The sequence below is a fragment of the Typopeltis vanoorti genome, chromosome 7 (genome assembly GCF_054136105.1).
Source record: "Typopeltis vanoorti isolate ZY-2024b chromosome 7, IOZ_Tvanoo_1.0, whole genome shotgun sequence".
Classification (NCBI taxonomy): Eukaryota; Metazoa; Arthropoda; class Arachnida; order Uropygi; family Thelyphonidae; genus Typopeltis; species Typopeltis vanoorti.
This window is the reverse complement of record NC_143555.1, coordinates 113,774,394-113,786,455: the sequence shown is the minus strand read 5'-3', so window position 1 is coordinate 113,786,455 and position 12,062 is coordinate 113,774,394. Positions and strand designations below refer to the sequence as shown.

The 12,062-nt window shown below is 35.0% G+C and overlaps 1 protein-coding gene across 1 annotated transcript in view; it reads left to right on the top strand.

Moving 5' to 3' along the window:
• The window catches only part of shv (DnaJ heat shock protein family member shriveled), a 124,590-nt gene that overhangs the window by 51,295 nt on the left and 61,233 nt on the right, over window positions 1-12,062 (top strand). The window contains exon 6 of the mRNA XM_090395097.1: window positions 546-603. Within this exon, the coding sequence (XP_090251223.1) occupies window positions 546-603 (58 nt within the window). The remainder of the gene's footprint in view (window positions 1-545; window positions 604-12,062) is intronic.

Here is a 12,062-nt window from a genome sequence, read left to right as displayed (position 1 = left end):
TAATGTTGATCTTATTGTATTCAACTATGTTACATGTAGACACACTATTTGTATTTGTGGCAGTATGTGATTTAGATTGCCTGGAATAGATGACACCTCTTTGAAGTGGTGGATTTTATTCTTGTTTTACCCAAATAGCCACTCATTATTTAATAAAAATGTTATGATGGTTTTTGCATTCTTTATAAATTCATTTGCAGTGCTTGTTCCTCTTTTCGATGGTCCCTCCCACCTAAGTCATAAGAGCAATTATCTGTATGTAGCCCTTGGCGTTATATGCATATCAGCATGCAGCAACCTTGCATGTGTATATATAAAACAATTTTTATGTGCTTGTAGCAATTAGAAAAGGTAACAAAATGTATAAATACCAAAAATGGGTAATCAAATCTACTTTTTTTTTTTCTTGAATAATCTTGTAATCCACTCTAAGAAACTGTTTTAAAGGGGCAGATTTTCATTTTTTGCAAAGAAAGGTATGCACTATTTTTAGTCACTTATTTATATAATTGAACTAAAAAAAATTTGCATTATTACTCTTACAGGAGAACCTCATATAGATGGCGAGCCAGGAGATCTAAGAATTAGAATACAAACATTACCGTAAGTTCTATTAATAGTGAAAATTCTTCTGTAAACATTGGCATTACCTGCTTTTGTTGGTACTACAAACCTTTTAAATACCCTTCCTCACCATGTGGATATCTTATTTTGCTCATTTATAGACCATTTCAAGTAATATTTTCATGCAACATTCTATCTATCATTGTTAACTAATTGTCTGGGGAAAGTATCTAGAATTTTTATGACTGCCATACTTTGAAGCTCTATCCATAGGCTATCTTTTTGTGTGTAATTGGTAGTTGATGGGTTGGGCTGGAAACTAAACTCTTGCATCTTTGGCTGTATAGATTAACATTACAAAATTGCATTTTTATTTTTTACTTTATCCCCATAAGTATCATAAAATAAAAAGTCAAACATGGCATGATGATTCCATTAACATGGGAATCTTATTTTGATACACACATACTACTGTTTGTTACAAAATGTGATAAAATCAGTCTCGTGTGAAAAATTTTGTTTACTCCACAAACACCAAATGAGTGCCATGTTTTTTGACACTCACAGTTTAGATCTTGTTTTCTGTGAACAGAATGTGCTAGTGTATTAAATAATATTCTTATGAAATTGCTCACTGTCTAAAGTGCGCTTAATATTGATTTTTCAGAATGTTGAGCATCATCAAGTTGCACAGTCTGGTTATATGTTTGCTACTTTTTATAGAACTTGGCCTTTATATTTATTTGTAGACTTGTATTACAAGTAGAAGAACATTCATAGAATTCTACATGAGTTTCATGGGAATGAGGCTATAAACACTAATAGACTAATTACATTGTTGGCATGCTCTTGTATTATGTTTATTACATTCCTACATACACAAAATCCCATACTCATCATGTGACTGAACCTCCAAAGCTTGCCGTACAAAAGTTCATACCTTCAGTTAAATTGGTTTTGGCAGTTAGTCTACATGGAAATATTATTTTGCATGGTGTATAAATTTAGCAAATTTCAAGATAAGGTTTTTGTATAAGTTTTAAAGGTGACAGGAGTTAATTCTCCATGCCATTATTGTACTGAAGAATTGAACCAGTTTTGAAAATTTAGCAGTTTCAAACATGTTTTATAAAAGCAGCATTATATATAAAGTTTGACATTCACAAACCTGGTTCTGCAAATATCTCATCTCATCACTGGTTCTACAACCTCTTATGTGGGAATTGATTAGAAGTAAAAATTCCATGAAATAAAAGAACTAAAAGGTGTGGCATAACAAAACACGACAACAAATTCTACTGCAGTTGCAGAAAAGTGACTGCAGTAGGTTTTGTTGTGTTGCGAACAGCCACATGCGGTGTCTATTTGCAACAGGTAATCGGTATTGTAGGTGGGATGCAGCTACTTTCACATTCTGATTTGATCAACTTACCCTACAGATATTATATTGAATTGGGGAAAGAATGAAATAAGATATATTATGGCACACTCTGCCTGTTCTGAAAGACTTATTAATGTACAAAATTGTAGCTGTCAATATAGTTCCCACTATAAGGAACTAATATGGACCATGGGAATAATATGTTATTGCAGAAAGTTAGCTGTAATGAATTAGCTATTTGCATTAGAATAGTATACTGATGCTGTGGGACTTCGAGTACTTGTAGTAGTTATAGTGAGTTCATTATAATGGCATTTGCTATAGCAAGAGTTAACTGTTTCATTATGTTGGTCCCAAAAAATAACTGTCAAAATAGTGTCATTATTAATAACTGCCCACAGGCTAAACTGTAGCCTGCAGAGAGTGGCTTTCAGGTATCACTGATGTCATTCTTTGAATTATTCAAAAATTTATAAATGTATTATTGTATACTTCTAAAAACTGTGCCTCAGCTGTAAACATTTTTCATTTATTCTATAAGTTTGCTTCTAGGAGAAGGCCTCTACATCACCTTTGAAAGAATGCAGATAACTGACTAGGGCTCTTCTGACTTAATGTCCAATCCTCACCTTCTTGTAGCATCCCATTAGTTGGTATCTACCTGGATGCTGAATGAACAAGGATGGGCTGGTAATTTGAGATTTAGCTGACCAAATTGTATTCTTATTGGCTAAAACCAGAATCGAAAATGGATGGTACAACATGTCAGAATTTTATGCCAGCAGGAGCATCGCCTGGTTAAACAAGGTCCCTATTGTTGGATCCTACTTGTTCTTAATCTATACTTTGGATCCAACATGATTACAATTACGATGTTCTTAACTAATTGATAAGTTGTGAGTTGATTTCTAATTCAAATATAGAGAAAATTTATATTTGAAGACTGCGCCACTCTATATCTGAATTAGTTCAAAAATTGAAGATAAACCAACTCTTAACTACCCTTCCCTTATATGATGTTATTATATATACTGGCCGAGTATATTTAACTTATTTATCACTCCCGCTTTAGTTCGAATATTTTATGAATGGTGCAGTAAAAGAGATTCAGGCAAAATACAACTTTTGATTAACAAAAACAAATATTTAATTTTATAATCACAAATTATACACATAAGTTCAAAATCATTAATTAAGATATTACAAACGCTTTAGCTCTTCTGATAATACAGTCATACAAACTCAGGCATTGGTCAGTTATCTGAAATACAGTCTTCACACAGTTCACTTAACACTTATAAAGCCTTATGTCATAAAATTCCTTAGTGATCATTCACATTAACATCTCATAGTTTTTTTTTAAGTTTCAAATACAATTTATTGGTGGCAATACTTTTTTACAAGCTTACACTTTTAAATCTACGCTTCAGCTAACCTCTGCAACAGTTACTGTTAGTATGGGGATATTCTAGGAAGAAACACACTCATATCTCTGCATAGGAATATTAATGGTTGGAATTTTCTTACCGACAATTTTCCTTCTTCATATACTTATGTGCGAACACTTTTGTAACTGTATACGCTTTAATTAATTAATGGCACTCATTTAAAAAAAAATCTTAGAAATAACTGGATTAATTAACGGTCACAATACACACAATCAAACGTTCTTGCATAGATCAAACCGCTTGCACTACATTTGACATCGCTTAACTAATTCAGTGTTCTACTAACAACTCTTGTACTAAGGTAACACACAATAATTCCTTAATTTGAAGTTTAATATGCACAATTGCCTACTCCTTCAATGTCAACTTAATCCTTTAGGTACCAGAATTCTTAACACCGCTATCATTAATGTTGCCTCTAATTATTCTCTAGTTACTTCGTGCTATGCTTCAAGTTTCCGTGTGTCCTTGAAAGGTCGGCCCTGAAACTAAATCTCAACTCAAGTATTGCTAGTCTATTTAGTAGTCACTCAGCTGTTTTCCGTAGCTATAATTGTTATTCTACAACTTATTAGCTAACCGCCTCTCGACTAGTAGACTTTATTTAGCTGCTTGAGTGACTTGCCGACTTGCTATTATCGCACTGTGATTCCCGAATGCTCCGATTCCAACCTAATGCCAATCTCTCTCTTATAAATCTCTAATGCTCTCTCTCTTTTCCAGCGTTCCTTGCTTTTTATATCCGTTTTTCCCGCTAAATTGTTCACGTGATTTCTTTCTAAAACTCATTTCAATAAACCTTCTCACGTGGTGTTCCAAAAACGTGCTCGCTCACTTACATACATCTCCATGACAACCAAACAAAATATAATAAAATTGAGGTATTGCATAACGCTAAACTTCTACAAATATGAATAAACAGAGAATATTTACATTTCAAATAATGCGCAGTTAAATTATCAAATACAAGTTCTTATAATATTAACATAGTAATAATTAAAATAGCTTAATAATATTTAATACAGTCTTATCACTATTAATACATATATCTTTGATTAAATAATTAGATATTAGACAAAATTAAAGTAGTTATATGAATATTAAATTGTAAAATAAGTTATTTACATTAAATAATGTTTACAAGTCTAGCCTTTGTGATGGAAGATCATGTTGGATTCTGAAGCAAATAATAATTACTCTAATCTCTATATATTCAGAATCCAACACTATTGTTTTCATCAGGAAACTAGGGCAAACAGCAAAAAGTGTCGGCTACAAGAACAAATCCCAACTCAAGATTGGCACCATCACTGTAAGAAGCATCAATGGAAGAAGAAGAAGAAAGGGAACTAACAAAAGAATTGGATAAATACCAGATCAATATAATAAGTGTTGCCGAAATAAAAAAGACAGAAATGAGTAAGATCTTTCCAAGCAACAAATATAAGATGTTATATTCAGGCAATAATAGTATTCAACATTAAATATGAGGATAATCTTCTTGAATGGCAGGCATAGATCATATCAAGTAGTGATGTGAGCAAATATTACAATAGAAAACTGGACAGGGACTTATTTGTACCTATGGTCCTATAGAAGATTCTACTAAGAAGAAGTTGAGGACTTTTTTTGAGGCAATACAGAATGCAGCTGAACAATGAAAAAGGAAAACTTCGTTCTTGTTGGAGACCTAAACAGCAAAATAGGAAATGTACCAAACATTGAAATGTTTCAATATGTCTGATTTGGAGAAATGTTTGAGAAAAGAGTAAAGGTAATAATGGTAAATACTTGTTAGATTCCACGTTCAGGAATTTAGCCAACCAAATTACTAACACCATGTTCCAACATCAAGTGGCACACAAATTCACATGGAGAGAAGATGCAAGAAATAAAGTCTCATTGACTATCGTACTGTTAATAGTAATATCTTCATGCTGATTAAGGACACAAGGGTATACAAACAATTTGAAATTGGAAGTAATCTTTGACTAATGAGACCTGGATGAGTCCTTGACTCTCTGGTGGTGTCAGATAATAATAATAATAATCACCATTTAGGGGATACTTAAGGGTCAAAGCTGTATAACTGAGAGGAGACCTCCACATAGCCTTTAAAGGAATGTGGAGAACCGACCAGGACTTCTGATCTAATGTCCAATCCTCACCTTCTTGTGGTGCACTCTGTTGAGTATCTACCTGGATACTAAACGAACGAGGATGGGCTGGCAATTTGGGATTTAGCTGACCAAATTGTATTCTTATTGGCTTAAACTAAAATACAAAATGGTATAACATGACAAAATTTCATGCCAGCTAGGGCATCGCCTGGTTAAACAAGGCCCCCATTGTTTTTGCCAGGGAACCAGGGTGAACAGCAAAAAGTCAGCTACTGGAACAAATCTGAAAACACACCCCAACTCAACATCACCAGAGTAAAAGATTGGTACTATCAACATAAGAAGCCTGAATGACAAAGAAATGGAGCTAGCTGAGGAATAAGATAAGTACAGATCGACATAAGTCACCCCTGATACTTTTTTGTTTCAGGAGTGACTGAAACAAAAAAGACAAAAACTGGTGAGATCTTTTTGAGCAATAAATACAAAATGTTATATTCAGGCAATGACAATCAAGGAAAAGAAGGAGTAGCCATAGTATTCAACACTAAATACGAGGCTAATCTTCTTGAATAGCAGGCAGTCTCAAGTAGAGTGATGTGGGCAAATATCAGAATGGGGAACTGGACAATGAGACTTATTTGTGCCTATGGTCCCACAGAAGGTTCTACTAAGGTAGAAGTGGAGGAATTGTTTGAGGATTTAGAGAAAGCAACTGACACAATGAAAAAGGAAAAGTTGGTCCTTGTTGGGGATCTAAATAGCAGAGTAGGAAATGATTGTGAGACATACAAAAATCTTTTGGAAAAATTTGGAGAAAAGAGCAAAGCTAATAATAATTGCAAATGCCTGTTGGATTTTTGCTCAGGACATGGACTGGTTATTACTAACACCATGTTCCAACATAAAAATGTGCACAAATTCACATGGAGAGAAGAGGCAAGGAATAAGAAAAGTCTCATTGACTATGTTATTGTTGATAGTGATGTTTTCTCCCTGGTGCAGGACACCATAGTGTACAGAGGATTTGAAATTGGAAGCGATCACTAGTTAGTCTTGAGCAGGATAAAATTGAATTTCATATTGAAAAGAATGACATTTAAGAAAGTTCTAAAGCGAATAAAAATTGAGCAGCTCTCAGATGTGAACTGTAGATTAAAATACACAAAGATTATTGAAGAAAAAATAAAAGAGTTGGAGAACAGGAATCAAACCTTGGAGATTCGGTGGCAAGCCTTGAAGAAAACCTGATTGATTCAGCCAGAGAGCATGTGGTGAGGTTGTCTGCAAGGATAGAAAAATTGGAACAACATGGTGAACACAGGAAGTTAAAGAGGCGGTGAAGGAAAAGAAGAAAGCATATCAAAAGTTCCTGGCAAATAAATCAGCTTGTGCTTTTAGAGAATACAGAGACAAACGTAAGAAAACCAAACACTTTGTAAAACTAGCTAAACAAAAGTCATGGGAGGACTTTGGCAAGAACATAGAAAATAAATAAGGCATATTCCAGTAATTGGACCACATTTTTTTTAATTAAGCTAAAAGCACAATAAAGAAATAAAACACGACAAGTTTCGTAAATCATTTCACTTTCATCTTCAGGGTAACTGAAAGTTAAAACAACAAAAAAGAGAAATTAATACTTCATACTATACAGTTGTAGCCGTCTGACTGTTTATAAAATTAAAAAATCAGAATTCAGATTCAAGTTTAAACAATGCTGGATGATGCCACGTTCTGTTGTTCATGATCATAATGTCTGAGGTCTGACAGGTATATTTTTTTTTCAAAGCTGACCAAACTTAGGGTAGAAGTAAGCCTTGGTTTTTATTGCATTGTGTTGGAATTCTAAGCATGTTTGCAGCTTCTTTAAATTTCCTTATGTAAAAGTTTTTTTCTATATAAGACATGTTTGTTTTCTGCCAGAGTACATTGTGGCCAGTGGAAGTGGTATGGAAAGCTAGACCTGATTTGTGTTCTCTTCTTTTTGTACTTCCTTTTGGTGTTCGTTCATACGTATTTCCCAAGATCTTCCTGTCTGTCCTATGTAACAGATGCCACAAGAACAACAAATTTTATAAACACCTGGTTTTTTTAAAGGATGATGTGGAGGTTTCAGGGGATATAGAAATCTTGAAATTTTTTCCAGCGGCAGAAAGGCTACTTTGATGTTATGTTTGTTTAGTAATTTAGGTCTGTAACATTCATGATATATGGAAGCATGATGGTGTTTTTGAAATCTTGTTTTTGTTGGAGGCTTGTAGGTGTTTGGAGGATTTTTTGATAGTCTTGGGTTCGTAACCATTTTTTTGGAGGATCTGTGTTAAATATTCCAATTCTTCATTTCTCTGTTTTTCTGTGCTGGAAATGTTATAAGCTCTGTCCCTCAGGTTTTTTTATTAGACCTGTTTTTTTGCGAAGGATGGTGGTGTGAGGCCACACTAAATCTGCATTAAATTTTATTTCTTTATTGTGCTTTTAGCTTAATAAAAAAAAATGTGGTCCAATTACAGGAATATGCCTTATGGACGTCTAAAGCACAGAAACCTCCACTTACAATAGAAAATAAATATCAAGAAGGTGGCAAAATATTCTGGAGGTTGTTGAAGAAGCTTAGAAATGGAGGAAAGAGTGCTGTAAAAGGAGTTAGAGATGATAAAAGTAACATGAAAACAGGAGAAAAAGATATCCTTGAAGTATGGAGTAATTACTTTGAAAAACTGCTAAATGAAACAAGCAGTGATGACAGCACAGTGGTAAAAAAACACTGACCAGGCATGCAGTCATGAATACATATCCATACTTGAAGTAGAAAAAGCCATCAAAGTTTTGAAAATGTGGAAAGGCAGCAGAAGTAGATGATATTCGACCATAAATGGTGAAGTATGGTGGTATAAAAGTCTTACAGTGGCTGCACTGCATAGTTCAGAATGGCTGGACAGAGGGACGAATTCCTGATGATTGGAGTAGAGCTCTTATAGTATCCATATATAAAAAGGGAAATAAAACTGAATGTGAGAATTACAGAGGTATTTCCCTACCGAATTTTCCTGGTAAGATATATGCAAGTATACTTAAGAAACGGTTGAGAAGAATTGTGGAAGAAAAGCTTGGTGAAGAACAAGCTGAATTCTGGTCAAATAGAGGCTGTCAGGATCAGATCTTCACTTTACGACAAATAGTGGAGAAATCATGGGAATATAACAAATATCTGTATTTAAGTTTTGTCGATTTGGAAAAGGCATATGACAAGGTGCCAAGAGAGAAGCTATTCAATATGCTACAGTTATATAATGTCAATGGAGCATTATAAAATGCAATACTTAGTCCTTATTTGAGTTGTAAAGTTCATCATCATCATCATCAAATTCCTGCCATGTACCCTCAAGGGGTGTACAGGATATGATAGTACTACATGAAAAAAATTACATCATTTTTAATTTCCTATCTACAATTTTCCTCCAAATCAGTCTGTTACTTGTCAAGACTCCAACATTATCGGATCTTATATTTCTATCGTCTAAAGCATTTTGTACCGTATCAATCCACCTATATCTTGGTCTTCCTCTGGGTCGTTTTGCTGCCAACCTGGCAGAGAACACTTGTTTTGCTAATCTTTCCTCGCCCATTCTGTTTAAGTGACCATACCACCTGAGATTAGCTCTGCTAACGCATTCCTGGATGCTGAGAATGTCAAGTTCTTTCCTAATATCCTCATTTTTAATATGATATTGCCATTGATGCCATCTGTTCATGCCTATAATCTTTCTCAGGACTCTCATATCCGTGGTCTCTAGTCTTTGGTCAAGTGTTTTACTTCTGACCCAGCTCTCAGATCCATAAGTTAAAACTGGTTTGAACACTGTCTTGTACACAGCTAATTTAGTGTTCCGACTGATTTTTCTCTTATTCCATATGAATTTATTCAATTGACTTCCCACCATACCAGCTTTGCTGATTCTGTTGTCTATTTCTATATTTAATTTACCATCTTCAGTAAAAATCGTGCCTAAATAGCTGAAATGTTTTACTTGTTCCACAGGTTCTCCATTCACAACACAGTTGACATTTTCATTGTCTTTGTCTTTTTATTGCTGACCTTCATACCATATCTATTACAACAGCTATTCAATTTAGTCAGAGAATCTTGCAGACTTGTAGCAGATTTATTTAGAAGTATAACATCATCCGCATAATGCAAAGAGCTGACATTAACATCTCCAATTTTGATATCAGGTTTAATACCACTTTCCTTCATAATGTGATCCATATAGATAATGAATAACAGAGGGGATAATGTACATCCTTGTCTCACACCAGATTTAACATTAAACCATCTTCCTGTACTTCAATTCTAACTGCTGACTTACAACTCAAATAAAGACTAAGTATTGCTTGTTATAATGCCCCATTGACACCATATAACTGAAGCATATTGAATAGCTTCTCTCTTAGCACCTTGTCATATGCCTTTTCCAGATCGACAAAACTTAAATACAGATCTTTGTTATATTCCCATGCTTTCTCGACTATTTGTCGTAAAGTGAAGATCTGATCCTGACAGCCTCTATTTGGCCTGAATCCAGCTTGTTCTTCACCAAGCTTTTCTTCCTCAATTCTCCTCAATCATTTCTCAAGTATACTTGCATAGATCTTGCCAGGAACACTCAGTAAGGAAATACCTCTGTAATTCTCACATGCAGTTTTATTTCCCTTTTTATATATGGGTACTATGAGAGCTCTACTCCAATCATCGGGAATTCGTCCCTCTGTCCAGGCTTTCTGAACTATGCAGTGCAGCCACTGTAAGACTCTTATACCACCATACTTCAGCATTTCTGGTCGAATATCATCTACTCCTGCTGCCTTTCCACATTTCAAGCCTTTGATGGCTTTTTCTACTTCTAGTATGGATATGTATTCCTGACTGCATGCCTGGTCAGTGTTTTTTACCACTGTGCTGTCATCACTGCTGGTTTCATTTAGCAGTTTTTCAAAGTAATTACTCCATACTTTAAGGATATCTTTTTCTTCCGTTTTCATGTCACCTTTATCATCTCTAATTCCTTTTACAGCACTCTTTCCTCCATTCTTAAGCTTCCTCAACAACCTCCAGAATATTTTGCCACCTTCTTGATATTTATTTTCTATATTCTTGCCAAAGTCCTCCCATGACTTTTGTTTAGCTAGTTTTACACAGTGTTTAGCATTCTTGCATTTGTCTCTATATTCTCTAAGAGCACAAGCTGACTTATTTGACAGGAACTTTTGGTATGCTTTCTTCTTTTCCTTCACTGCCTCTTTAACTTCCTGTGTCCACCAGAGAGTTCTGATTTTTTTATCCTTATAGATAATCTCACCACATGCTCTCTGGCTGAATCAATCAGGTTTTCTTCAAGGCTTGCCACCGAATCTCCAAGGTTTGATTCCTGTTCTCCAACTCTTTCATTTTTTCTTCAATAATCTTTGTGTATTTTAATCTACAGTTCACATCTGAGAGCTGCTCAATTTTTATTCGCTTTAGAACTTTCTTAAATGTCATTCTTTTCAATATGAAATTCAATTTTATCCTGCTCAAGACTAACTAGTGATCGCTTCCAATTTCAAATCCTCTGTACACTCTAGTGTCCTGCACCAGGGAGAAAACATCACTATCAACAATAACATAGTCAATGAGACTTTTCTTATTCCTAGCCTCTTCTCTCCATGTGAATTTGTGCACATTTTTATGTTGGAACATGGTGTTAGTAATAACCAGTCCATGTCCTGAGCAGAAATCCAATAGATATTTGCCATTATTATTAGCTTTGCTCCTTTCTCCAAATTTTCCCAAAATATTTTTGTATGTCTCACAATCATTTCCTACTCTGCTATTTAGATCCCCAACAAGAACCAACTTTTTATTTTTCATTGTGTCAGTTGCTCTTTCTAAAGCCTCAAAAAATTCCTCCACTTCTACCTTAGTAGAACCTTCTGTGGGACCACATTACTCTACTTGAGACTGACTGCCATTCAAGAAGATTAGCCTCGTATTTTGTGTTGAATACTATGGCTACTCCTTCTTTTCCTTGATTGTCATTGCCTGAATATAACATTTTGTATTTATTGCTCAGAAAGATCTCACCAGTTTTGGTCTTTTTTGTTTCAGTCACCCCTATTATGTCGATCTGGTACTTATCTAATTCCTCAGCTAGCTCCATTTCTTTGCCATTCAGGCTTCTTACGTTGATAGTACCGATCTTTAACTCTGGTGATGTTGAGTTGGGGTTTATTTTCAGATTTGTTCCAGTAGCTGACTTTTCGCTGTTTGCCCTGGTTCCCTGGCGAAAACAATGGGGGCCTTGTTTAACCGGGCGACGCCCCAGCCGGCATGAAATTTTGTCATGTTGTATCATCATTCTCTATTTTGGTTTAACCAGTAAGAATACAATTTGGTCGGCCAAATCTCAAATTGCCAGCCCATCCTCGTCCGTTCAGTATCCAAGTAGATACCCAACAGGGTGCACCACGAGAAGGTGAGGATTGGACATTAGGTCAGAAGCCCTGGTC